We start from the raw sequence: 27,957 nt of genomic DNA on the forward strand, positions 1-27,957 counted from the left end.
GGGTCAAAGAGATCTTGTCAGGAATTAAAGGAAGTGTCTTTAGTGTAAACAACCAAGGAGGCGTAGGAAGAAATGTAGATTGATCTCAACAAAATTATAAGTCACACTCGTCATAACTCATAAACGGTAGCCTCCCAGTGTCACCCACAACCCATTTCACCCATTTGGATCACAGAAGAAAATATGCCATATTTTCCCTGCCAAACCCACTCCAAAGTGTTTATAGCTCTTAGTAATAAGGCACTTTTGCAATAGATATTCCTACTTTGTTAGGATCACCAAATGGCTCGAAAAAAGAAAGATTAAGTAGACCTAAGATTGATTGCCCTAAAAAAAAGCCAGAGGCTGAACAGACATGCTTGTGAGACCTATTACCTCAATAGACAAATAGAGTATCCTTCAAGACTTCAACCACAAGACTATACAAACCACTCAGACCATACATGATCTTGGCAAAACCTTGTCATAGGGTGTAACTAGTTTGGGCGAGGAGCAATTGTTAAGGGAAAGGCTGTTATTCTTGTGAGACCTTTCTATGTTTAAGATAGTATCTTAATGAAAATTTGAGAAGAATGTTAAATCTTAGACCACTTGGTCCACTCAAAGATATTATTAGCCACCAAAATCCTAGAAGTATACATCGACTGTAAACCCGAAATCTATCTGTAATCACATGGAAAAGGCCATTATTTAAGTACTGTAAGACTTTGCACTGAGTTTACTCTGGTCATCCAAAACCCTTCGAAGATCATAGACAGCACGAAATGCAACATAAATTTATCCTGATAAAAGATCTTAGGTATTGGAAAAAGAATACTGATATGCTTTATTCATTACTCAAGAGGAGAACCCCATGAAAGACGGTTCATCCCTCTGGGAATGTCGTCTCTCATGTGTAGCCCGATCTGCAGCCTTCACCGAAGGGACTTTCAGAGTTCCACCTTTAAATCTCTAAAACTTCGCCCCAAAAGGTTGACTTCAATTTCTTGAACATTAATCATGCCACTAGTAAAACCACATGAGGCGTTTCGTTGTGGAAACATACTAGAGATCTTATTCTCATAAAATAGAAACTAGAGAGGACTTGTGGATTTGCATGTACATAAAACACAAAAGGTTGCATAACTTCAAGTAAATACACTACTTACAGCATACCTCCATTAGTCCATACAGAGGAACCATAGTTTAAGCTAGCAACAACCATAAAAGCAGTTGTAATTTTTTGCTTCATTCACTTTGATCAAACAATCCTGCAAACAAAAGAAGTACATATGTAATGAATATAGCGTTACACCAGACCAAAGCAATTATGGAATACATATACACAGTACACCTATGAGTCACCAATGGCACTGGTACCAGAAAACCCCGCTTAGTACCCTAAGCTACACAGTTGACATGTTTCAATAAGAACAATGATTCGAGTCATAGACAACTTAAATGATAGAACGCAGAATCACGGTGCCTAAGCAGATACTGGCAGATCCAAGAAATTCTTCGTAAGTGTAAGGGGGGGGGGGGGGGGGGGGGCGTACGTGTAGGGGGGGGGGGGGGAGTACCCCGTAATAGTTTTCACCCAATGTTGATAAAAGTAGATTCTATAGTTCGTTACATTTTAAGAGATCTAGTTTACGTTTTCATTAATAATTTTGAACTTAAGTACTAGTACAACTCAACAAATTTTAAATAAAAAAAGAAAAAGTCATATAGAGAGAGAGAGAGAGAGAGAGAGAAATATAATAACTTTAAAAAATAAGCGGGGAAAGGGGGGGGGGGGGTGGCCTCAAAAAACTTTCGTACACCCCCCACCCGCCCGCATGCAGAATCATTATAGCAGCGGTATTGCATCAAAATAAAACGGCATGGCCATACTGACCACTGAGTTGGCCTCAAATGCCCCTCATAGTATAAATGCTGCTCCGCATAAAATTTAACCAAGTCCCTGCAGACTGCAGTGATGATAATTTCCATTAAAATCTTCTACTAGCAGTTAAGAGTAGAAAGATTAGGAACAACTGGTGATTTATACAGCCATTATAAACATCTCTACCAATTTGAAACAGTAACGCTGGCATTTGCATCAAAAGTCCTAAATATTAATAACATTTGATTACTACCAAACTTGAAAACTCCAAGATTGCAAATTGATCTGCTCAGAAACAGGGACATGAAATAACATGGACCTTGAACAATTGACTTCATAAATCCGCCATGTGCAGCCAGTAAAAAATAAAATAAAATTGTGAGGCTATATAAAATTAATAAGAGATGACACACTTGATTTAGAAATTTTTGCACTAATGCTCAACTCAGCCCTTGAAAACTTTAGGGTTTTCCCACTCAATACCAGTGTATAAAAAAGCGCAACGCGCACTAAAGCGATAAGAGTCCTAGAGCCAAAGTGCAAGCAGAAGGCGCGCGCCTCATCGAAGTGAAGAGCACCTTTTCAAAATTAAAGGTTTATTTACTATTATGCATATATATATCTGAGTATCTTACTAAAATAGAGTATTTAAACCACAAAAGTATATGAGCATCATTTGCTTCTTTATTACTCTTTGTTTTAACAAAAACAAAGCACATAACATAGTGTTTATCATGCACTATCCACTAGGAAGCAAATAGGAGTATACTATAAGCATCGCCGACGACGGTTATTGTCTTCTCCTTTTCTTCTTTTTCCTTATCATTTGGACTCTTGGCCCACTTTCTATTGTTAAGGGTTAATAGGGTGTGGTCCGGAACAAAGTAACAACATAAAAAGAGAAGATTTCAACATAAAATAAAAAACAGACGAAAGAATTTCAATGAAGCACACAAAAGCACGCTTCAATTCGCTTCTTCCAAAACGCTTCGATTATGACTAATTAAATGCTTTGTGATTCAGCACTTAAGCGCGCTTTTTCATACACTGCAAGTCAACACAAAACACAACTCCACCCTTGATAACTCTTCACTGGGTTGCTCCACTCAACAAAATATTCGTAAGATTATACTCAACTGGGCTAGCACCCGTTCTCTATCTTTAGACAATCCATGCCAGCTTAATCAAACTGAAAATATTCTCATATTCCAACTAAAATCATGGTTGCTTAACAGAATATGCAAGTGCACTGTTAGTGACTTGCATATGATTTTCACGACTGATACAACAAGCACACATCACCTGAAAGCAGGATAAACCAGCAACCATCTACGCCTTCTACACATTGACCAAACAACCAGTTCTACCTTGCTTGAATGCTTCACACAACTAACTTCATCATCACAAAATATACGAGTACAATTTAACAATATATCCTACACTTTGCTCACACCCGTAAAGAAACAAACAAAAAAAGGCCTCTAGAAATCCACAATTAACAAACCATAAAAATACAATTCTAATCCGCTTCAGAGTCTCATCAGACGACGTACCTTCACTGGGCAATTCAGGAGAAATCAAAACAGCTTAAAGCATCAAAATGGTAATTTTCTGCATCAAATATTTCATTGTTCAAAGCTCCTGCATATCAGATGCCAGATGGTTAAATGATCCGAAAAAGGTTCCAGTAGACTGTATCAAAATCACATATGGAAAATTAGAAGAACAAACTAACAATAGCAACAATATCACAATAATTCTAATAAAGCTCCCGTCCTAGGAAGAGCAACGTAGTCTCAAACACTGGTACCATATTAGGTGTTTTTTTAAGGAAGTGTCATATTAGGGTTACGTGTACATCGCCAAAAGAATTGAAATATAAACCTTTTACCTGTATTTGAAATGTAGAAATAAATCAACAAATCGGATCTCTAACCCCCCAGCCCATAACAAAACTGCAAATCATTGCTTTTCATATAGAGATAATCCCGATTGCAATATAGTTTTCAAAAATCAATATCAGGCTTCGCTATATAATGTTGGATAGTTATACAGAGGAATTGACATGCTTTTTTCATTACACTGAGGAGATATCAGCTTACCATGTTGACTCACAAGGTAAAGATTTAAAGCTAGAAACATAAATTGACTATTTGACAGTGGCAGATCCAGAAAAAATAAATAAACACAGGTGAAACAACAAAATTGTTAAATTTGACTTGGAACATTTGATTAATTATAGGATTTTTTGGCTTTTAACACCTTAAAAAAATGAGCGTTTGTTCTTTAACACTTTACTTAGTTTTTATTTTATTTTAACACCTTAAAAAGTACATAAATTTGGTTTTTTCCACCACTTAACAGATTCCATCCAAAAATCTGTTAGTGGGGCCTACTATTCAACATTTTTCCTCCTGTTTTCATTTCTTTCCACGGATCTCACTTCCAAAATTTCCCATCAACATGTTCAAGAAAAACAATTCTACACATAACCAATATTTCTAGATTAATCTTTCCCCTTTTACAATTTGCACCCCTGAATTAATTTTAGGTCATTCCTACATTCAATTCCTTCAAGCACCATAATTATTTCTTTTGAGATCTTTGACCATAGAAAATTTGCAATGGTAAGATAGCAAGGACACTGAAAGTCTTAAGGATTTGATATTATCATAGAAAATATTAAAAACAGCAACAAGAAGTCACTCTTACCTTATCTAAGCAGTATAAACGCATGCTCTTTAGAGCTTTACAAGGTTAAAAACAGATCTTGTTAGGCGTTGAAGGAAGTCTCTTTAGTGACAAAAACCAAGAAAGTGTAGGAAGCAATATAGTTTAGTCACAACAAAATTACAACAGTTAATAGTTGCGCTTTATCTGGTTAGTTCCATATCTCCAACATAGCCTCCCAAGGTCACCCTCAATCCATTGAGATCATAGAAGAAAACATGCTAAATTTTCCTTGCAAACCCTACTCCAAAGTTCACAATTCCTGGTGACAACCCTTAAAGGGCACTTTCGCAATCTATATTCTCTACTCTGTTAGGGTCACCAACTAGCTGCAGTGACCAAAGATTAAATTAGAGTATCAGAAAAAAGATTGATGGCTTAAAAAAGGCCAGAGGCCCACAGGCCATACTTGTAAGACCTTTACCTCCACAGAAAGCAGACCAGCAGAGTGTCTCCTCATTTCAAAGCCTATACTGACTACTCGGAACCATTGCATAGGGTATAACTCATGAATGTGAAAGAGTTTCAAAGCTGGTTCTCTCTAGAAACATGCGGTGAAGAGCAATTGTTATGTGACAACCACAATACTTGCGAGATATTTCTATGTTCATATAGCATCTTAATGTAAATCTGAAATTTGTTAAAGCTTAGACCACTTGGTTCACTCAGAGATAATATTGACCACCAGAATCCAAGAAGCATATACTGATTGTGAACCCGAAATCTATCTGTTAGCACATGGAAAAGGCCATCTTAAAGGCTATACTTCAAGATTGTAAGACGCTTTAGGGGTGACAAACTAGATAGTGACTCTTAGGCTCTTAGGTTGCCCATGGGATGGGGATGTAGTGACTGCCGGGTCACTGACATCCTCGGCCCACGAGCCATGTTCCAATGGGAAGCAAGCAGAAAGTCACACTTGTCACCTACTTTTGGGCTTTTCTGCCACTTGCTCCCACAATATTATTATTACACGGTACAACACCAATAGAGAATAGTGGGCAACCTCAACATTGTAAAAAAATAAAAAAGGTAACTCATAATAGTGACTAAAAGATAGTGGAAAATGATGTGGGACAGAGATAACTTTATGCATGGTCTTGGACAACCTCACCAATGTCACCATTGCTCATGCTCTAAGTGTTGTAATGACTGATCTTTAATCTCAATTTTCTTTTTCTAATAGCCACGTAAAGGTCTTAATTATAAGGATAATTTGTGTTGCATTTCATGTTGGCTATGATCTTTAACGGGTACCGCCGTATCGGATGACCAGAGTAAACTCGCTCCAAAACATTTTGGTAGTTTGTCACTATCTAGTATCTACAATGGTGAGCTTACTCATAAAGAGAGAGAGAGAGAGAGAGAGAGAGAGAGAGAGAGAGTTGTGCGTAACAAGAAATTCACCATTGCTCATGCTCTTAGCAAATTCATTGAGTTTCCACAGTTCAAATATTCTAAACACGAATTCGATTCAAGAATTATATTCCCTACGTCCCATTTTAGTTGTCAATTTTTCCTTCTTAGAATTCCCATACAGTTGCTAAGCTAGAAAAACAATGTTGGATGGTTATAATGATGATACTGAGATGCTTTATTCATTACTGAGAGGAGAACCCCCGCAAAAGACAAGAGGACAATTCCTCTAGGGATGCCCTCCCAAATTTGTAGCCTAGTCTGCAGCCTTTACTGAAGGAACTTTCAGGATTCCACCTCTAATCTCCAAAAACATCACCCCCAAAGGTTGACTTCAATTTCTTGAACCTTAATCAATGCCCACTAGTAGAACCACATAAGGCTGTACCGGTTTTGAAAGATACTGGAGATCCTATTCTCACGAAATAGAAACCAGAAGAAAGGACCCATCACGAAAGGGCTTTCATATGGCTATTAGATTTAACACAAAACACTGCATAACTTTAAGAACATACAGCATACCTTCATTAGTCCGTGCAAGGGATCCAAGGTTTAGCTAGCAACATCAACAAAAGTATGCGTATTTTCTGCTTCATTCACTCTGATCAAACAATCCTGCAAACAGAAAAGGTAAATATATGATGAATATAAAGGTTACTTAAAGTGAAGGTTTAAGAGGCCGGGATCACGTGAGGAAATGGGAAGTTTTTAAGAAGGAAAGCAGTATATAGAATTCATATCAAGTATTAAAAAGACCAAGGCTACCCTTGGGACAATACTACTGTTTATTTACAGATGTCCTTACACAGTACACATGTAGTAAGAACCTAGATTTCTGGTTCCAGGATATTCAGCCAAGTAGCCAACTGTTAAAATATAAGTCACATTCAACCTTTGGTAATCAGAGGCTTCGGCATGCAAGTACGGAATACATATACACAAATCACAATACCTATGAGTTCTAAATGGCACCGGCAACAGAAAACAACAAAGTTCCCTAACTACACATTGACACGCTATCTTGTGAAAAACAAAAACAGCTTAAATGTTAAAATTCCGAATCACAATCTACATGCAGATACCGACAGATCTAAGAGATATGTTAGTAAAGAAAATGATTTGACCCAATGTTACTAAAAGGGTGAAAACTGAAAATAGAATCTAAAGTTTGCTTCATTTGAAGAGATCTGGTCTATGTTTTCCTTCAAAGAATTATAAAATTTACTTTGAACTTAAAATACTCCAACAGTCCAACTCAACAAAAAAAATTCAAAAACAGTACAGAAATAGAAACATGGAAATGTAAACAAGCATGACTCCTTGATAAAAGGAGGAAGTCGAGAAACAGCAGTTTTAGGCAAGACAGTAACTGTAAAGGAACAAGGAAAAGTCCCAGAAAAGAAGTGCTTAGTAAGAGACTAAGGGGAAAACTTCCAAGAAGCATAAATCATGCAAAGCCCTACACAGTGGCCCAACCATTGCAGTTATAACCAACAAAGGTAGATTCAACATTATCCAAATCATGAACCCTGCCACAACTCACAAGTACCTCAAATCCACCCTACCCAATCCCAATCCCACATGCAGAATCATTATAGCAGTCGTATTGCATTCCAAATCAAAAGGATTAGCCATGCTGACTACTGAGGCAGCCTCAAATGACTCTCTAGGTCGCTAGTCGCTACCCAACCATCAATTACCCATACAGGCGAAGCCACAGATTGAGTTCACAATCACTCTTGGGGCCTTGCGCGCTACTCTTCAGTCATGTAGTTACTTATTCAAAGTACCCTCACCGGCCTAATCTCCATAAAATAAGAAACGACCAAAGAATTTGGTAACCATGTAACACACAAATATGGAAGAAAAAATCTAGAATAATTGGCTGAAGAGGATACGATAATTAGTTCATTAAAAATCACAGACCATAAATGTACAGAACAGTACTCCAACAAATCCTTATTCCTTAGTTCATCAGTCATCGGATTCTCAACAATATAGACACTAGAATTCACCCCCAAGTGTAAACTGTACTCCGCTAATGTTACTTAATGCAGAAGCTGGTAGGCTACCCAGAGACCAGGTCCTCATTGCTACTATAAGTTGCCAAAAGAACATACAATTTGTTTTCTGTGGGGTGGGGAGGGGGGGATTAGAGCATACAATTTCAAATTGGCCTTTTGTTATCTCAGGGCCTGGTCAACAAAAAACTACTGCTGCAGCGAAATATATGTTGCACAGATGATGATAATAATCAGAAGTTGCATGAACGTTGTCCCCCATATCATGTGCTACACTGATCAAACACTGAAACACTAAACCAGAAAGAGAAAGGAAAATCAAAATGCGTCTAAACTGAGGAGTTAGTTTATCTCGTGTTGAATACACTTAACAAGGTTTTCACAGCTACGATTATCATTGTACATAGAAGTTTAGAACATATAATATGAATAAGAAAGAAAATGAGAAGTATATACTCCTTTATCCCCAATTCCCCAGAGTAAAGGTACTGCTCAATATCTATTACTTCATACTAATGAAAAATAGTCCCGGGAATATAAAACCAATTTCCTGCAGCTATCATTGGTTTTTTTTCCTCCAGCAGCGTAGAAAAATTTATGAACCACTTATGATAGACACAGTTAATGAACATGTGCAGGATCTTAAACAGCAATGTTGGCATTAGCATCAAAACAGTCTCAAATCTGTATTAGCAAACTTGAAACCTCCAAGATTGCAACAGGGACATGAAATGACTTGGACCTTTAACAATTGTTGACTTTATAAGTCGGCCATGTGCATTGTGCAACCAGTATAAAAAAAAATTGTGAGAATCTTTAAATTAGTAAGAGATGCAATACTTGAGTAACTTCACTTAGGTTTTTTAGGTAACTTCCACTCTAATAAACATAAACATCATGATAATTATACTCAAGTTGGCTAGCATACTTTCTCTATCTTTAAAAAAAATCATGGAGTTCTCATACTCCAATCAAAAACATGATTACTTGACAAGAAGTTAGTGAACATAATATAATTTACACTCTGCATTCCCAACATGAAAAGTTCATTATAAATCCAAAAACTACAGAACCTCATCAGACAGCATACCTCAGAGGGCCGTTCAGTAGAATTTCAGACAGCTAAAAACATCAAAATGTTTTGTTCCGCTTCTACCACTTATTGTTCAATAATCCTGCACATTCGGATACTAAATTGTTAAATGAGCAATTTGCAAAAGGTATTGGTGGTATCAAAAGAAGCAGGTTACATTGTGTAAACCCCAAACATATGCCCTATCAACCATAGAAATAACAAATCAACAATCGCAGAATACCACCATATGTTTCTGCTGAATCTTCCGCGCTAGGCAGGGCAACAAATTCTCAAGCTATGGAGTGAAGTGTAAACCTTGAAGTAATCTTGATTATCAAGGGAAATTAAGATTTAAATCACTGAAGTCAAACAACAACAACAATAAATTGTTGAACTCATCACTGGAAGTATAATGCCACAAATACTTGGCTTATAATTGAAGTGTTTCGTTTATTGATTATCCATGAATCCTTATAATTCAGTTGCAGGAGCAAGTGAGATCACATGATTTGCATTCGAATTGGAAAAGGCAAAAAAAAAAAAAAGGAACACAATCATATACAATGACATTAGATCAGAGATTTAGGTACCAAAATATAGTAGACATTTAGTATTTCATATCCGCATCAAACAAATACAGATCTAGAAACATGAAACTAAAGATATAGATAGACATAATCATAAAAGTTAACAACCTAAAAACCCTAACCCTAATTTCATAACCTCCAAACAACTTAATAAATACAACCATAACCACATTCAAACCCTAACCACCAAACCTCTTAAGAGCTAGTAAACTTGGTGACCGCCTTGGTTCCTTCTGACACGGCGTGTTTAGCGAGTTCACCAGGAAGAACAAGCCTAACAGCAGTCTGAATCTCCCGGGAAGTGATGGTAGGCTTCTTGTTGTAACGAGCGAGCCTGGCTGATTCCTGAGCAAGCTTCTCGAAGATGTCGTTGATGAAACTGTTCATGATGCTCATCGCCTTGCTGGAGATTCCGATGTCAGGGTGAACTTGCTTGAGAACCTTGAAGATGTAGATCTTGTAGGTTTCGACGCTCTTCTTGTGTCTCTTCTTCTTCTTGTCACCAGCGGCGGCTCCAGCTTCTTTTGGAAGCTTCTTGCCGGCCTTTGGCTTCTTCTCTGCTGGAGCTTTCTCGGCGGCGGCGGCCTTCTTCTCCTCCGCGGGCTTCTTCTCGGCGGGTTTCTTCTCTCCCTTGGGCGGCATTTTGGCGAGTGTTTTTTTTTTAGAGAAAAAGTGTTTTGAGTTGTTGGATTATAGAAAGAGATGATAACAATTGAGAGTGAGATGTGAATGATGAGAGATACAATGGAGAAGTGTTTATAAAGGGAAGAGGGGTTGTTTCTAATTGGATGTTAGAGGTTCACACGGATTGGTGACGTGGATTTTCATTTTGGAAATGAATTCGTTTTCCGCCTTTTAATTTGGTATATTTCGTCATTTTCGCGCCTGTTTGGCAATACCAACTTTAGTGCCCACTGGAATACTGGACTATGAACTGGGTTGATTCAAGAAATGGGCTTTTGTTACCTCGTCAACCAACCCATAATCTGAAAATTAACCTTCTTCATATCGAATATTTGTTCCGTTCGTTTTTGCTTACACCATTTGGAAATTCATACTGCGTAATTTTGTGAAACGTTATCTTTAATTTTGGTAGTTTTATAAATTGCTAAATTTTAAAAATATTTTTAAATATAATTACCTTATAAATTTGGTTTGTTTGACTAAGGCTCTGTTTGACAACATTGGCTGAAAGTGACCTGAAACTGATAAGGTGTCACCTGAAACTGATAAAGTGCTGAAACTAATAGGGTAGTTATTCGTATTACTCGTTTGGTAGAACTAATTTCTTAAGTACCTGAAATTTTAGTATTTTCAATTGGTATATATATTTTAACATCTATAATTATTTTCTTTTGTAAGAATAATTACAAATAAAATCATATACAGAGTATGATTTTTGAAATTTTAGTTAATATTATATGAAAAATAATGTTATCAATATGGTCTATGTCGATCTATATGTCAAAAAGATTTCGTACTTTTTTTTGTTCTCTAGCAGAGTACAATATACTAAAGGTATACTCGTAATTGCAATATTATATTGATTATTAATACGAAGTATATAAGTTTAGTTGTATGTATTAGGGTAAATTGTATGTTATATTCACAAGGTATCAATCGACCAAGTTTCCTTTAGATCGAAAAACCTAAATCTGAATTTTTGTTTTTACATTGAAGAATTTTGACTAGGATCGATGTGATTTTATCTTTTATAAATAATCAAAGAATTCTCTTAATTCATTTCCCATGATGGTTCATATGAATTAGCATTGATGTACATTCGCAAATCTTGACAAAATTTACTGTTTAATTTCCTTCTCTGGTTTAATTTGGTTGGCATTCACTTAATCCAAATTTTAAATATTCAGACTTTCTTTTTCACATTAAATTGATTGTTCATCCATGGAGTCCTTGAAAGCACCGACCTCCATAGTTAATGCTCCACTCTCCCCTGCATAGGTATATCTATGCCTCTGCCGCAACCTAGAATTGAGTTCCTTGCTTCCCCTTCCAGTCGCCTCTAGTTCCCAGCCACACCCCACCTACGTGGAGAGCATCAGCATCACAGCATGAGATTAATTGTCAATAGCAACATCAATGATTTTACACTTAAGCTGCTATCAAAAAAAAAATTGATTTTACATTATTTTCAGTTTTTTTTTAATGAAAATTAATAAATTTCAGCTGCTGGAACTCAAACGTTATTCTGATTAACGTTTCAAAATCAGTCAATTTATCCGCCTTAAATTTTATTTCAGCTTCCTACCAAACACTCCTAATTACTTAAGGTGACTTATATTATTAGCTACTTTTTATTTAAGGCGACTGAAAGTGCTTGCCAAACAGAACCTAACACTATCATTTGATCTTTGTCGCTAATGTTTTCAAATGTGTATTTCTTTTACTCTTTTAAATAGTTATGTTCATTTGTTGTTTTGTTCATTTGCCATATTAAATAGCCGTTATAATGAGGTCCAACCGGACGGAAAACATTAACTGCAAACATCAAATTGTATTGTTAGTCAAACAAACCTATCTAATAAGTTAGTTAAATTTAATTTATTTATTTTAAACGTAGCAACTCACAAAACCTCCAACTTAAATGTAGTATTTCACCAAATTTTCCTAATTTTAATTGTCAATATTTCTAATTAGTTCTTAGGTCAAAATTATAATAAAGTTAATATTATGAAACTGTATATTGAGACGAATATGACAATATCTCATTTAACTATATTAATTCTTATGCATGAATTACAAAATATGATCAAATAATCTGTATTCTATAAGGAAACTCTTGTGTAAATGGCATTCTGGTGTCCCTACATAATTCACCAAATGCCCAAAACTAAAAATTATATCTTTGAAGCTCAACGACTAGTTTTTGTGTTTGAAAATTAGATGTTGCTTATTATTTGGTTCTAGATACCCCTATACAGAGTGTTCATTTAATTTTGACTAGATAAAAATCTATATGACTAGTTATATCTTTTTAAAATCATTTTTTAAATCATTTACTCTTACTGCAGTCTCCGTCTGTGGACACATGTTTTGGGGGATTTTATTTAAAAAAAAAAAACACAAAACAAGAATGTAACTGTGTGAGTGCTCGTCAATGGATAGGAAATCTTGTGAACTCATTTATACGGAGTATTAATTGAATATCTGAATAATTAACAGTGGTTGTATTGTAGTTTTTCCAGCAAAAATACAACAGAAACATCCTCTGAGATGAGAAAAAGGGATGAATATACATGGCTATTTCTGTACTCCAATAATGCAACAACACAGCTCAGATGTAATCTGTTTCCCAAACCTCCCAAGTCGCAAGTGATGTCCTGATAGCATACTTCTGTACGCAGGAGGTCTCAGTTGCTTGTCAAAATTCAGTTGCTTGTCAAAATTCAATAACATCAAACTATCCCAACTGCACAGATGATTAGAATGTATAGCTTAAGAATATATTCAAGGTACTCAAGCAGATTGTTAATGTTGCCTCTATTTGCACAGAATCTTGCTTATGTGTGTCTAGTTCCTGAAACAATAGAAGTTTTTACAAGGTTAGAAACCAACTTCCAGTTTGTCACAAAGTCCACATAAAAATTTACATACTTTCCTGCAATTAACCTCCTCTAACCAGAGATTGCCTCACCTAAAGAAAGGCATATGAACAAGGAAGTCGAGACAACATGGATATCCCTAGTGATCCCATGTATACTAGACGCAAGAGCTTGATGTATAAACTGGTAAGCTCAAGCGAATCAAGACACTAGTTTGTAAAGACACGAGGTGGAAGATATATACCACAAAGTTCTAGGCCATTGCCAACACTCAACACCTTAGTCTTTTTTTCTTAAAGCCATTGTTGTCCATTTTATCACGTTTTCTGGGAAAGCAAATCAAAATCATATCCCAAAAAAAACTCAAACAAATCACTGGTGGGATTTTTGTGATACTTAACATTTGGAAATTAATCAAATTCATAATGTTCGATCAAATTCTAACAAATTAAATTGTAACCCAATTGAAAATTCAACAATATTAAAGCAAACCCAATAACAAAAACAGAGTTAAATTCAATGAAACACGCGATTTTTTTACTAATTTACCTCACAAGACAACAATATTGAACAGATTAAACCAACAACGTTGGTTTTCAAAAATACCCAATTGAAAATTTCAATCTATGTTGAGAAAATAACCCAATTGAAAATTTCAATCTATGTTTGAGTACCTTGAAGATGTAGATCTTGTAAGTCGACGCTCTTCTTGTGTCTCTTCTTCTTCTTCTTGTCTCCAGCAGCGGCCTTCTTCTTCTCTGCGGGCTTCTTCTCGGCAGCCTTTCTCGGCGGCGACAACCTTCTTCTCCTCCCTTCTTCTTGTCGGCCTTTGGCTTCTTCTCAGCCGGATCTTTCTCGGCGATGGCGGTGTTCTTCTCCTCCGCGGGCTTCTTCTCAGCCTTTGGTGCCATAGTTGCTGATGAGAGAGAAAGTGAGAGAGTTTTTGGGGAGTTTGTTTAAAAGTATGGAATAAGGACAAAATAGTAAAGTTATGCTAACGGAGACTTAACGTCTGTTAAGTGTAAGGGTAGTTTGCGTATTAAGTCATTTGTGAGGGGCATTTGGTGAATTTCTGAAAGTCGAGGGGCATTTGGTGAATATCGCAAAAACTCGGTGGTATTTCATGAAAAATCCATATAGTATAACCTTTATTTTTTTAAATATGAATTTTGTGAACATTTTTTTAATCCAATATTTATATTAGTGTTAGTAATATAATTTTAAGCTTTTATATAATCCCGCACGCATCGAGTGCATATAAGACTAGTTAATCTATGAGCCAAGAGTCGTGTCAAGAGTCGAGTCTTGGCTTCATGATTAATTGTTTATTAAATGGATTTTGCATGTGGATTATTTATTGTAAGTGAAGCATGTTAGTACTAGGATTTCATTCTAGCTTGTTCGTACTCAGCTTTCGCTGACTTCGTGCTTCATGTCTTTTGGTCATGGCCTTCGCCTTAATGACCCTATGATGATCCACCATTACATTTGCGTTGTTGGGGAGTAGATTTTCAATAAGCAGGTTTGTAGAGATAACTTGCGGGAGAAATGATCTAGCATGGGATGTGTTTGAGCGTTGTTTTCTCATGCATTCTAATCTCTATTATTTTCTCTTAGTCTAGACTATTAAAACTAATTAGTTAATGTATTTTTAATGGATTGGTTTTGGGCCGTTGTGGTTCCAATTTGTATGGAAGCAATGAACTATTATTAAATGTTTGAATGTTAGGTATATTTCCGTTGTGTAATTCTGGTACTAGCCTTAACCGTTATCACGGTGACGGTAATACTTTATTAATTCCTTTATTTTAAGTTGAAAAACGGTTTAATAAAGACAAGGAATTATTAGGGTGTTACAGCATCGATGCATGGTTCATAAACTTTTAATATCAATCTAAATAGTAATTAGAATAAATCTATTTTAATGAGTAATAAGGGATAAGTATATATTAATAGATTAATAAAATTTCAAATATAAATACGAGTTTGAAAATTTCCTTAACACTATTATTTTCTTGTTTTTTGAATGTCTAACAACATAGCAATACAACTTCCCCCCTACGCTATTTTGAATCAAATGAATTGTTTTTTCATAATGGGGGATTCAAATATTCCTTTAGATATGAATAACTCATATACTGACCCATTCTATGTCCTATTTTATATACCAATTGATGTTATGCAACAAAATTTCCTATATTTATTTTTCTAGCTTGCAACATAGTTCCGGCGATACACAACTTACGAAGGAAGTAAAGAAGAAAAATACAAATATAAATACAGCTTCAAATCCGAATCACATAATGTACTCTTCTTACATATGTTTAATAAATTACTATCAAAAAAAAGTTTTAATTTAATTGTTCATTTACCTATTATATCTTCTTTAAATTGGGGTTTTGTTCCCTTCAAAAAAATAAATAAATTGGGGTTTTGTTTGTTTATAGATACGCAATAATATGTACTACCTCCGTTCCTAAAAGTTCTTTACGCTTTCCGTTTTAGTCCGTTCCTGAAAGTTCTTTACGCTCCTACTTTATTCCATTTTTACTCCTATTTGGCCCACCATAAATTACCCACTCACAATACTTTAATATTAGTTTCCACCCACTCACATTGTTGGACAATTTATAGCCACTCATTTTTCATTTGTTACCCCACCATCACATGTTCACCAAAATTCCTTAATTACCGTGCAAATAGTAACCGTAAAGATCATTTAGGAACGGAGGTAGTATTGAATTAGATATTTCCATATTGAGCTGTATTGTTCATCTAATCTATTTTTGTAATCCCCCTAAATTTATAAATGTTATTAATATATTTTAACGTATAGTTAATTATATTTAAATAGAATTTACAAATTTTAGTAATAAATATATAATGAACGTGCATTTATTTTATTTAATTACATTCTAAATATTTTAACGATTTATGCAATCTAAAATAATTTTATAATTTTATTTTGAAAAGAATTTGAATTACAAAAACACGTTTGAATTTGGAAAACAATCCTAATCGATTTTGGATTCAAACAAACCCAATTCTAATCCTAGCCCAAATTGACAAAGCCCAAAATAGATAAACCCATAACTCTCCTCTCCTCTGCTTCAACTTCACGTGAAAAACCTCTCAAGCCTCCCCTTGCTTGCTACTATTCACGTCACCGCCACCATCAACCTGCGACTACCGTCGTCCCTCGCCGTCGCCGGTCTGCACGGTAGTCTCCTCCTTCTTCCTCTTCTCCTTCGTTTTCTTACTCTCCTCCTCACTTGCGTATTCCTGTTATCCCACAACACCACCACCACGCTGCCACCAGCGTTCGTGGCTTTGCTTCAACCACCGTCGCTGCAGCCCTCGCCGTCCACCACTGCGGGGTAGTCTTCTCCTCCCTCCTTTTCGTTTTCTTTCTCTTTCTTTGTTTCTTGCTTTCGGCCTTTTCTTCCCCTTAATCGATGTTCTTCTATTCGACCAACAACCACCGCTGCCGCCTACGACAGCAACCACCTTCGTCCGACCGTCGTTCCACCGCTGCCGCACCCCTGCGCTGCATTCCAATCCTCTTCTCTTCTCCCTCTTGGTTAATTTCTTAAACCCTAAGCTAATTACATATTTTAATTATGTTTTAATTATGTAATTTATGTTTTATTGAATTAAATGCATATTTTTTATAATTCAATTATGAATTTCAGATTTATATGTTTTACATAATTGAATTATTAAATTTCAGATTACATAATTTGATTTAAATAAGAATTTGAATTATTTACAGCATGAATTTTAAGTTTTTAATGGTTTTAAATCCCGATAGAATGATTATGAATTATTAAAACTGTTATTTTTATTATGAAAGTAGAGAGAAAGGGAGAGAGAGGAAGAGAGAAACTGTCAGTTATTCTCTTATTTCATTAGGCATACATAATATATACATATACATAGTATTATATAGGGGTAAGGGTATAATGGGCATCCACCCTAATATATATTTTATAACACTCCCCCTTGGATGTCTATTATCCAAAACAATATAATGCCTTATAATGCGCATGAAATGCTGCCTCATTAAAAACCTTACCAGGAAAACCCAGTGGGAAAAACCATGGTTAAGGGAAAAAGAGTGCAACGCGCATTTACTCCCCCTAATGACAACATTACTAAAGATCTTTGAGACGGCGCAAACCAATGAGGTGAATCAACTTTTTAAATGTAGCAGTAGGAAGCGCCTTAGTAAACAAATCTGCCAAATTTTCACTTGAACGAATCTGCAAGACATTTATATCGCCATTCTTCTGAAGTTCATGAGTGAAAAAGAATTTTGGTGATATGTGCTTTGTTCTATCACCTTTGATGTATCCTTCCTTGAGCTGTGCAATACATGCTGCATTATCTTCATATAAAATTGTTGGTGCCTCTTTCTCGGAGGATAAACCACAATCTTCTCTTATATGTTGAATCACAGACCGTAGCCATACACATTCACGGCTAGCCTCATGAATTGCTAATATCTCAGAATGGTTAGAGGAAGTAGCTGCAATAGTTTGTTTCATAGAACGCCAAGAAATGGCAGTACCTCCACATGTGAACAGATATCCAGTTTGTGATCGGGCATTATGAGGGTCAGATAAATATCCTGCATCTGCAAAACCAACTAAACCTTCTTTTGATAAATTAGGAAAGAACAAACCCATATCTTTTGTACCTTGTAGATAACGAAGTACATGTTTAATCCCATTCCAATGCCTACGGGTTGGGCATGAGCTAAACCTTGCTAACAAATTCACAGAAAATGATATGTCAGGTCTTGTATGACTAGCAAGATACATCAATGCTCCAATTGCACTTAAGTATGGTACTTCAGGACCAAGAATTTCTTCATCATTTTCCCGAGGACGGAAAGGGTCCTTATCCACTTCAAGTGATCTTACAACCATAGGGCTACTCAATGGATGTGCTTGATTCATAGAGAACCTTTTTAGCACCTTTTCTGTATATGTTGTTTGATGCACAAGGATTCCATTCTTTAGGTGCTCAATTTGTAACCCCAAACAAAATTTTGTCTTTCCAAGATCTTTCATTTCAAATTCTTTCTTTAAACATTCCACGGTCATGGAAATCTCTTCAGGAGTTCCAACAATGTTTAGATCATCAACATACACTGCAATTATAACAAATCCTGATCCAAATCTCTTTATAAAAATACATGGGCTAATAGGATCATTCTTATAGCCTTCTTTTAATAAGTACTCACTAAGGCGATTATACCACATACGCCCAGATTGTTTCAATCCATATAGAGATCTATTCAATTTGATAGAGAAATGTTCTCGAGAACTTGATTTTGTTGCTTCTGGCAACTTAAATCCTTCTGGGAGTTTCATATAGATATCATTATCCAGTGGGCCATACAAATAAGCTGTGACTACATCCATTAAGCGTAAGTCAAGTCCCTCTCTCATTGCCAGACTAATTATATATCTAAAAGTTGTTGCATCCACCACAGGAGAATATGTCTCCTCATAATCAATACCAGGTCTTTGTGAGAATCCTTGTGCAACTAATCTTGCTTTATATCTTTCAATATCACCATTTTCATTTTTCTTTCGCACAAAGACCCATTTATGTCCCACTGGCTTTACATCTTCAGGTGTACGGACTACAGGTCCAAATACTTCTCTTTTTGCAAGAGATTTCAATTCTGATTCAATTGCTTCCTTCCACTTTGGCCAATCATCTCTATGTCTACATTCTTCAATAGACTTTGGTTCATGATCCTCATCATCATCCACAACATTTAATGCTACATTGCATGCAAAAACATTATCGACGTCGATTTGATTTTGGTTCCATGTAATTCCAGACATGATATAATTCATTGAAATTTCTTCATTATCAGGTACCTGAATTTCATCTTCTATCATGTCTAAAGTCTCTTCTGGAGATCCTTTAAAATTGATCGTATCCTCTATTGGACCATCATTAACCATTGCTCCTTTCCTTTTTCGAGGATTCTTGTCTTTGGAACCTATTGGTCTTCCACGCTTCTGGCGTGCCTTAGACTCATTAGCAACTTCATTTTGTCCTTCTGGGACCTCAATCTTAATTGGAGCATTCACAGCTGGTATATGTGACTTAGTCACTCTCTTTGGGTCAGTAAAAGCGTCTGGCAACTGATTTGCTAAATTTTGTAAATGAATTATCTTTTGAACTTCTAGTTCACATTGCTTAGTACGAGGATCAAAATGAGATAATGATAATTCATTCCAACTAATTTCTTTATCCAGCTGTTTGTTTTCTCCCCCTAAACCTGGGAAAACTGACTCATTAAAATGACAATCAGCAAAACGAGCCTTAAATAAATCCCCTGTAGTTGGCTCAAGATATTTGATTATTGATGGGGAATCAAATCCAACATATATTCCCAACCTCCTTTGAGGACCCATCTTGGAGCGATGTGGTAGAGCTATAGGGACATAAACTGCACATCCAAAAATTTTAAGATGGGATATATTTGGTTCCTGGCCAAAAACCAATTGTGATGGGGAGAATTTATGATAATTTGTTGGCCTGATGCGAATTAATGCTGCTGCATGTAATATAGCATGTCCCCAAGCAGTAATTGGGAGTTTAGACTTCATTAGCAATGGTCTAGCAATCAACTGAATGCGTTTAATTAATGATTCAGCAAGACTGTTTTGTGTATGAACATGTGCTACAGGATGTTCAACATTTATCCCAATGGACATGCAATAATCATTGAAAGATTGTGAAGTAAATTCACCAGCATTATCAAGACGAATAGACTTAATAGGAGTATCTGGAAAATGTGCTCTTAATTTAATCAATTGAGCAAGAAATCTCGCAAACGCCAGGTTGCGAGATGATAACAAACATACATGTGACCATCTAGTCGATGCATCGATTAAAACCATAAAGTATCTAAATGGTCCACATGGGGGATGTATTGGCCCACAAATATCCCCTTGTATACGTTCCAGAAAATTGATTGATTCAAAATTTATCTTAGCTGGTGATGGTCGAATTATCAACTTTCCTTGTGAGCAAGCAACACATGAAAAATTATTAGAGAGAATCTGCTGGCTCTTTAATGAATGCCCACAAGAATTTTCAATGATTTTTCGCATCATGATTGAACCGGGATGGCCTAACCGGTCATGCCAAACTATGAAGCTATCAGTAAACTTCTGGTTTACTATAGCATGTGTTTCAATAATATTAATTCTCGTGTAGTACAAACTAGTGGAGACTGTAGGTAATTTCTCCAAGACAGTCTTTGTGCCATTAGTTATGCTCGTGATTTGAAGGAATTCATCATTTCCTTCACTAATAGTCTCAATATGATAACCATTACTTCGAATATCTTTAAAACTCAATAAATTTCTTTGAGACTTGGGAGAATATAATGCATCAATGATGACAAATTTAGTTCCCATAGGCAACAATATATTTGCTCTTCCGGAGCCTTCTATAATATTAGTACTACCCGATATAGTACTCACACTAGTTTTTCTCATCATCAATTGAGAGAAATATTTCTTATTCTTAAGTATAGTATGAGTAGTTGCACTGTCTGCAAGACACAATTCTTCATCATTTATTTCCCATTGACCTTGAGAGGTATTCATATTCTTCAAGGAAATAAAAATATGTGTCACAAAACTAAACATGTCCAAAACAACCATTATAAAATAAAACACCCAAAATAATACAATATCTTAGAAAACACACAGAATATAAAGTAATTATACAATCACAAAGTTCATAACTTAAACACATAATGTCATAATTAAAATACTACAATTCTATACCAAATCCAACACAACATATTAAAAACTTAATTATTCCCTTCAGGGGAAGTAAAGAAATCTGCAACTTCTAGGAGAGTTGTATCACCAGACTCAAAATCACCTTCGCCATCTTCAAATACAAGATTGGTCTCAACATTCTTTCCTTTCTTCTTCAATGATGATTGATAAAGGTCAACAAGGTGTTTTGGAGTGCGACATACGCGTGACCAATGGCCTTTTCCTCCACAACGATAACAAACACTAGTCACATTGTCACTTTTTCCTTTCTCACCTTTACCATCTTTGCGGTCCCACTTCTGGTGGGAATGTGAGCTCTTGTAATAACCTCCACGACCTCTACCATAGCCACCAAAACCACGTCCACGCCCACGGCCTCGCCATTGGCCACGACCACGACCACTGCTGCTGGCATGGTCTTTATTCTTTGATATTTTCCCGCTATGGGATGTCACATTCGCTTCAGGGAATGGAGTTGAGCCAGTAGGGCGTGCTTCATAATTTTTCATTAACAGCTCATTATTTTGTTCAGCCACAAGAAGACAAGATATCAATTCAGAATATTTTTTAAAACCTTTTTCTCGATACTGTGTCTGCAGGACAACATTGTTTGCATGAAAAGTGGAGTATGTTTTTTCTAACATATCTGCATCAGTAATTTTCTCTCCACACAATTTCAATTGAGAAGTAATTTTAAACATGGCTGAATTATATTCACTCACGGATTTAAAATCCTGTAATCTTAAATGCAACCAATCATAACGAGTTTTTGGTAATATTACAGTTTTCTGGTGGTCATACCTTTCCTTTAGATTGCTCCAAAGGATTTGTGGGTCTTTAACTGTCAAATACTCAGTTTTAAGGCCCTCGTGGAGGTGATGGCGAAGAAATATCATAGCTTTAGCTTTATCTTGACATGTTGTTTCATTTCCTTCTTTTATTGTTTCACCAAGCCCTTTTGCATCAAGGTGTATTTCAGAATCTAACACCCATGACAAAAAGTTTTTTTCCAGTAATATCAAGGGCCACAATCTCAAGTTTTGCTAGGTTCGACATGATTCACTATACAAGATAATAATATTATAAATCAATCAAGCATATTATATACGGGTTTAGGTAATTCAATTCAAGAAATACATTATCTCAAAAAAAATACATCCATATATAACATGTTATGGACTCCATATAAATCTAAACAAATAAGATACATATATTGCCGTATATAATACTCATGCATTATGGAAGTAATTAAATGAATATGATGATTGCGACAATAAAGACATGGTTTACAAACCAATTTACAGATTGTGGACGGTTACCTCGGTAATTAATCAAATCACGTGCATTTTAGAATTATCAAACAACTTAGTAATCAATCCTAAAAGCCTAAAAAATACGTAAATTAAAAATAAAATAAAATAACAATCCTAAAAGTCTCTAAAGTCTGGAATACATGCTGATAATTTGATAACAATGAAACAAACGTCATTGAAATCGATGGTCAAATCCTTTTTTTTTTCGTTGGATATTATTATCCAATTGTAGTAGTAGACGGTTATTAAAACAACTTAATTAAAAAAAATAGTCTTATAATCAAATCATGAGAATTCAATCGGTATCATGTGCAAGATCTAATAACTACTTTAAAAGCAAATCATGAACATGAGATAAACTATACCAAATAATATAGTACACCATAAGATATAAAAATAATTCAATAATCCTAAAACATATAATTAACAATAACAATCCTAAAATCCCATAAACTCTAGAATACTTATAATTATTTGATAACAAGAATAAAAGGAAACAAACATCATTCAAGTATTCAACCTATGTAGTTCCGCACTTTCGCTAGTCAAACTACCACTTTGTATATCAACCGACAACATCAGGATGTAACATGCTATTTTTTATTTTACAAAAATGGATATAAGTCATATAACTAATCTATGCATTTATGAATTCAAATTCAAAGAAAAAGTGTAACATAGCAAATCATATGAAACAGTTGACTAACCGATATAATTAAAATCACTATCAGATTAAAATGCTTGTAAAACAAATCGATGAATATAAATTAACATTCAAAATATTTGACTAACCGATAATGATGTTCTTCGCCCGGTAATTTGGATTTAATTCTTGTTGGTGTACTCCCGTTTGTTCAATCTCGATTTTCTTTGATTTCCATCAACGGTTAGCAATGGTGCTGATAACGTATTATGAAAGTAGAGAGAAAGGGAGAGAGAGGAAGAGAGAAACTGTCAGTTATTCTCTTATTTCATTAGGCATACATAATATATACATATACATAGTATTATATAGGGGTAAGGGTATAATGGGCATCCACCCTAATATATATTTTATAACAATTTTTATGTTCTAAGCATGATAATTTGGTTTTGGGAAAGCTTTAAACGATTTCATATTGCTGGAAATTTAAAGAACGGTGTTTTATAGAATTTTAATGGATTTCTAATCATTAATATAATAATTATTATGCTAGGAGATTAAATATCCAAGTTTTGGATATTGGGGAAGGTTCTAAATATGTTTAGGATGTATTTAAAATACTTTATTATTGTTGTGAATTATTAGAAGTTGATTGGGAATCTTTATTGGTTGTTTAAGCGGAGAATTCTTTGTAGGCGACTTTTGAAAGTGTTAATGTGGCCTATCAATTCGCTTACACAAGGTACGTACATACCTGTGTGTTTTTGGATGTGTGTTATTGTTGAAACTATGTTGAATGTGATTATGAACCTGGTTTATGTTGAAATTTCATGTTCAATGTCGTTGAATGAATGCGTCGAGCATAGAACTTTATTATGAGAATTATAACATGTTAGCATGGATGATTGGTGCAAGCATGTCAGTTGGGAACTTTATATTATTTTATATATATTGGTTTAGATCAATTGATCGTTGTTCCTTTTAGCATTCCACTACTTTATGTGAGTCGAGGACCTTGCTTAGTAAGTTGATACTTTACACCTATATAAAGGTGGTTGACCATTGTTAAAGGAAAGATTGAATTAATTGAAATGAGTTATTGATTGATAACTTTGTGCACTACAAGAAAAATGGGTTATAGCAACACCCTTTTGTGCAACAGTTTTACTGGTGTTACTATAGACTGGCTATTGCAACAATTAAATTTTTATTCAATTGAGTAGACTTTAACATAGAAAAGTGTTGCTGTAGAAAAATTATAGCAACAGTTTTGTGATTTTTTTTATTCTTTTTAGTTTTTTAGGGGATATTGCAACACTTTTTGGTCAAGAATCTAAATCGTGTTAAAATGAGGGATTTCTTTTCCAATAGAGCTCTATTTTTTTTCCTTCCTCTCTTCCACGTTTAGTCTATAGTTTTCTCTCTAAACCTTTCCATTTCTTTCGTCCATCCTCTTCGCTCTCAAGCATACGAATTAGAAATTGGGTCTTTACTCAGGCGATTTATCTTCACACTTGTGATTGGGTTGTGAATTGGAGTTTAGAGAAACTAGCGATTGGCGGTATGAATTGCGAGAAGAAAAAGGTTAGATTATATATTTCTCTTCGAATTTGGTCTTAAGATTAACAATTTGAAGCTCTATTTTAAATTATTCAACGATTATATCTGGAATTTTTGTGTGATTTTATGGCTTAAATTAGGGTTTCTTAATTAATGAATTCGTATGATTTGATTCTCAGGAATATCCTTGTTATAATCTTGTTCCGGCGATTCAAATTCGATATAATATTATGCATTAATTTTTTTATCTAATTCCTTAATTAATTTTGAATTTTCTCTGTATGCTATTTGATTCTAGTGTCTTTACCATATACGATTATATTCGTGCTCATCCAGATATATAATTTTGAGACTGTAATCCTGTACCTTTCTATGATTTAATTAGGGAACTTTTTTGTTGAGTCCAAAATGTCAATCAAGCGTATGAAATGATTATCCTAGATGATTTTAGTTGCAAATTTTCGTACTTCCTTGGAAATTTTCTTCAGCAAACCAATCTACTATAAGGAAAGCACTGAGGTAAAGCTAACTTTGAGTGCCTATTTTTAGGAAAAACTTATAACTTTTGAGGCGTATCAACTAAGATCCTTCTACCATGATTTTTTTGCTTGCTAATAATGAATGTACTTGATTTTCAATTTCATATAAGCTGGTTCATGCCTTCATGTATGATAGAAACCATGTGAAGACGACTAAGGGTGTATATTCATTGTATTTCAGTACTCCTACGCAAATGATATTGGACCACTTTTGACATGATCATCCTCTCATTTTATTTTATTTAAAAAAATTTACCTATGTATTTGATGATATACTTCCTCTATGCAAAATAAAAATCACATTTTTCCGATTGCAAAAAGAATCTTATATTGTGAGTATAATTAATGTGTTATTTCTATTTTTTGTGTATCACTTGTAATAAATCATTACTATTTTTGAAAATATGATTAACCACATATTTAGAATATTACATTTCGTATGTGAGAATTTCAAGTAAGTGGTTTTATTTAATGTTTAATAGACTCCATTGTTTTCTGGTAAGATATAAAGTTATTTTGCATTATCTTGTTGTGGAGAGTATTGGGGATCTCAGCTACTTGTCGAGTACGACTGAACCGGAAGGTTCTTATTCCCAAACTCCACGTCATAAACTGACATATATAATGTAAGGAGCACGTTTTCATGAAGGTAAAGTTCTATTACTGCAAACTCATGTTTCATATTTTAAGTAAGGTGGATTTTGAGTCTTGGATGATAGTTTTCTCGAATCAGGTGAAAATCAGTTAAGAAAACAATTTTCGTGACTAAAAGGTGATGGTTTTTTATGTTTTAGCTAGAGCTGCTAGTTTTTTTATATTATTATTATTATTTTTTTGTCTTTGTATCTTTGCCTGTTCTTGGCTTGAAGAACTAGTCAATGAAATTAAGCTTCACTCCTTCACAAAATCTTCTCGTACGTAATTTATTTTTGGAACAGATATATTATAGTGAATTTAAACATTCACATTAAGGGGAGTCATTATTGGACCAAATCAGGCTTTTTTGACCATGTGAAAATAATAGTTGGTAACTGGTGCATTTTGTGTAGTTTGTTGGGGTTGGCCGCAGGTCTGTGTTTCCTCTTTTGCAGACTGTTTTGTTCTTGGAGGTGTTGTTGTAGCCAAGCTTTGTGTGTTTTGCTACTGGTTGGGTGTTATTTTTTGGGTCTGGTTCCTATGTTAAGGTGTTTGGATATGCAGTAGTGGTGGATGCTACTTGACTCTTGTTTCCGTGGTCAACTTTGGCATGATTATCATTTCTATTTCCATATGCTTGTTCCTACATAGCAGCTCCTCTTCTTTCTCTCTTTTTTCAATGTCAGAATGCAAAATAAACATTTTTATTTACCAACCTTTGCGCATAGGCTGCTTCTTGACCTCAACTTTAGTGTTTCCAATTTACCAAAGAACTTGTGTACTTTAGAATAATGATTCATAGTAGGAAATTTCAAACAGTAGAAACAGATCTTTAATTGACTATGTCAGTACATGCCTACAAGGTAACAACTGCCAATGACTGAATTCCTTCTTGTTTCCACCTTTCACTCTTGGATTGAGAAATTTTGGTTTTCCATAGAAAGCTTTAGATTTGCATGAAGCAATTTCAATGGAACCAAAGCCCTATCTTTCTTAAGTTTTTCCTCCCTTTCTTTTCTTCTTATTGTTGTTCATGCGAATGCCAATCATTTGTAGTAATCATAGTCATCACCCTTTTCTTCTAAATGGTCTATCCCTTGGAACTTTATATTCTTAGAGCTGTTTCCTTAATTTTCCCTAGAAATATCTCCATTCAACTCTGGCTGCACCTTCTTGGTCTTGTGTCCTCTAAACAAACCACATTGCTTAGATGAAATTGAAGATTGGTCACCTTTTCTTGACGGTGAGTATGGTTTTTACTTGCAGTTGTTTAGGTTTCTATTCATAAAATGATGGAACCTGAACTCTAGTTCAGCACGGTGTAGCATGCGTCGGAATGCAGGGTGGCTTAAGTATGAAAGAGGCATAACATGTCTCTTCTTGTTAGCCTGATCACCTACACAAACTGGTATATGTCCTTTTGGAACTGCTGATGCATGCTGATTTCTGCTAAGAACCTGCTTTGCAGTAGAGAGCATAGAAGGGAATCAGATAGCCATCTTTGCAATGAAATTGTTCAAAGCAGACAAGAATAAATGCTTATATTTGCTCATGTATTTGTTAGTAGCTTTTCAGATTATGATTTGTTGCTTGCTGTTCAGTTTTGTAAGGCTCTGATATGCTATTTGTTGTTCAGTTCTGAAAGGCTCTAATCTTTTGCTTGATATTCAGTTCTATAAGGCTTTGATTCTGATCTGCTGCTTTTTGTTCAGTTCAGTTCCAGTTGGCAGATTTATTTTGTTTAGGTTGGGGGGTTTAGGTTTCTGCCCTTCATGTGCGGTTGTGCTGCTTGTTTATGTTTCTTCCCGTGCAGCCGTTGTGTGGTTTTCATCTGCTGTTTTGCAAAATAGATCATATTATTTCATTTGAATTACATGCATTAATTTTCCTATTATATTGACTATTTAATTTGTTTTTCTTTACAGGGTGGTACATAGAAGGAAAATGGTAAGGATGGCAAGAAGGGCATAGATTGAAGTTTTTTTGGACTGATTTTTGGACAAATAAATTGAATACTAGATAGCTTTTAGATTGCTTGAACCATTAGTTCTTTTTTCGAGATTTATTAGTTTTCTAATTGATGTATTTATAAATTAACAAATTTTTTTGTTATTAGAATGATTGTTATGGATATTTTATTTTAAGTAGAACTTAATTTCAAATAAATGTTTTCTATTTGTAGTAGTT

At 35.0% G+C, this 27,957-nt stretch overlaps 2 protein-coding genes and 1 long non-coding RNA gene across 5 annotated transcripts; 1 reads left to right on the plus strand and 2 right to left on the minus strand.

Annotated features, from left to right (window-relative positions):
- Positions 1 to 9,687: 9,687 nt before the first annotated feature.
- Positions 9,688 to 10,429, minus strand: LOC110804102 (probable histone H2B.1). Its single transcript, XM_022009667.2, has one exon. It carries the CDS (start codon positions 10,333 to 10,335, stop codon positions 9,889 to 9,891), a length of 447 nt encoding a protein of 148 aa, XP_021865359.1. The 5' UTR covers positions 10,336 to 10,429; the 3' UTR covers positions 9,688 to 9,888.
- A 10,679-nt stretch (positions 10,430 to 21,108) lies between these two features.
- On the minus strand, positions 21,109 to 21,975 carry LOC110804090 (uncharacterized). The gene has a single exon (XM_022009654.1). It carries the CDS (start codon positions 21,973 to 21,975, stop codon positions 21,109 to 21,111), a length of 867 nt encoding a protein of 288 aa, XP_021865346.1.
- A 2,328-nt stretch (positions 21,976 to 24,303) lies between these two features.
- LOC110804105 (uncharacterized) lies at positions 24,304 to 27,954 on the plus strand. Of its 3 annotated transcripts, XR_008923118.1 has the most exons (3): positions 24,351 to 24,619; positions 27,037 to 27,178; positions 27,696 to 27,954. It is a non-coding gene; the product is annotated as an uncharacterized lncRNA (long non-coding RNA). The 3 variants fall into 3 exon arrangements; XR_008923117.1 differs by having other exon boundaries at positions 24,304 to 24,619; positions 27,037 to 27,954; XR_002537641.2 differs by lacking the exon at positions 27,037 to 27,178 and having other exon boundaries at positions 24,304 to 24,619.
- The last annotated feature ends 3 nt before the right edge of the window (positions 27,955 to 27,957 follow it).

This window comes from Spinacia oleracea, chromosome 6 (genome assembly GCF_020520425.1).
Source record: "Spinacia oleracea cultivar Varoflay chromosome 6, BTI_SOV_V1, whole genome shotgun sequence".
Classification (NCBI taxonomy): Eukaryota; Viridiplantae; Streptophyta; class Magnoliopsida; order Caryophyllales; family Amaranthaceae; genus Spinacia; species Spinacia oleracea.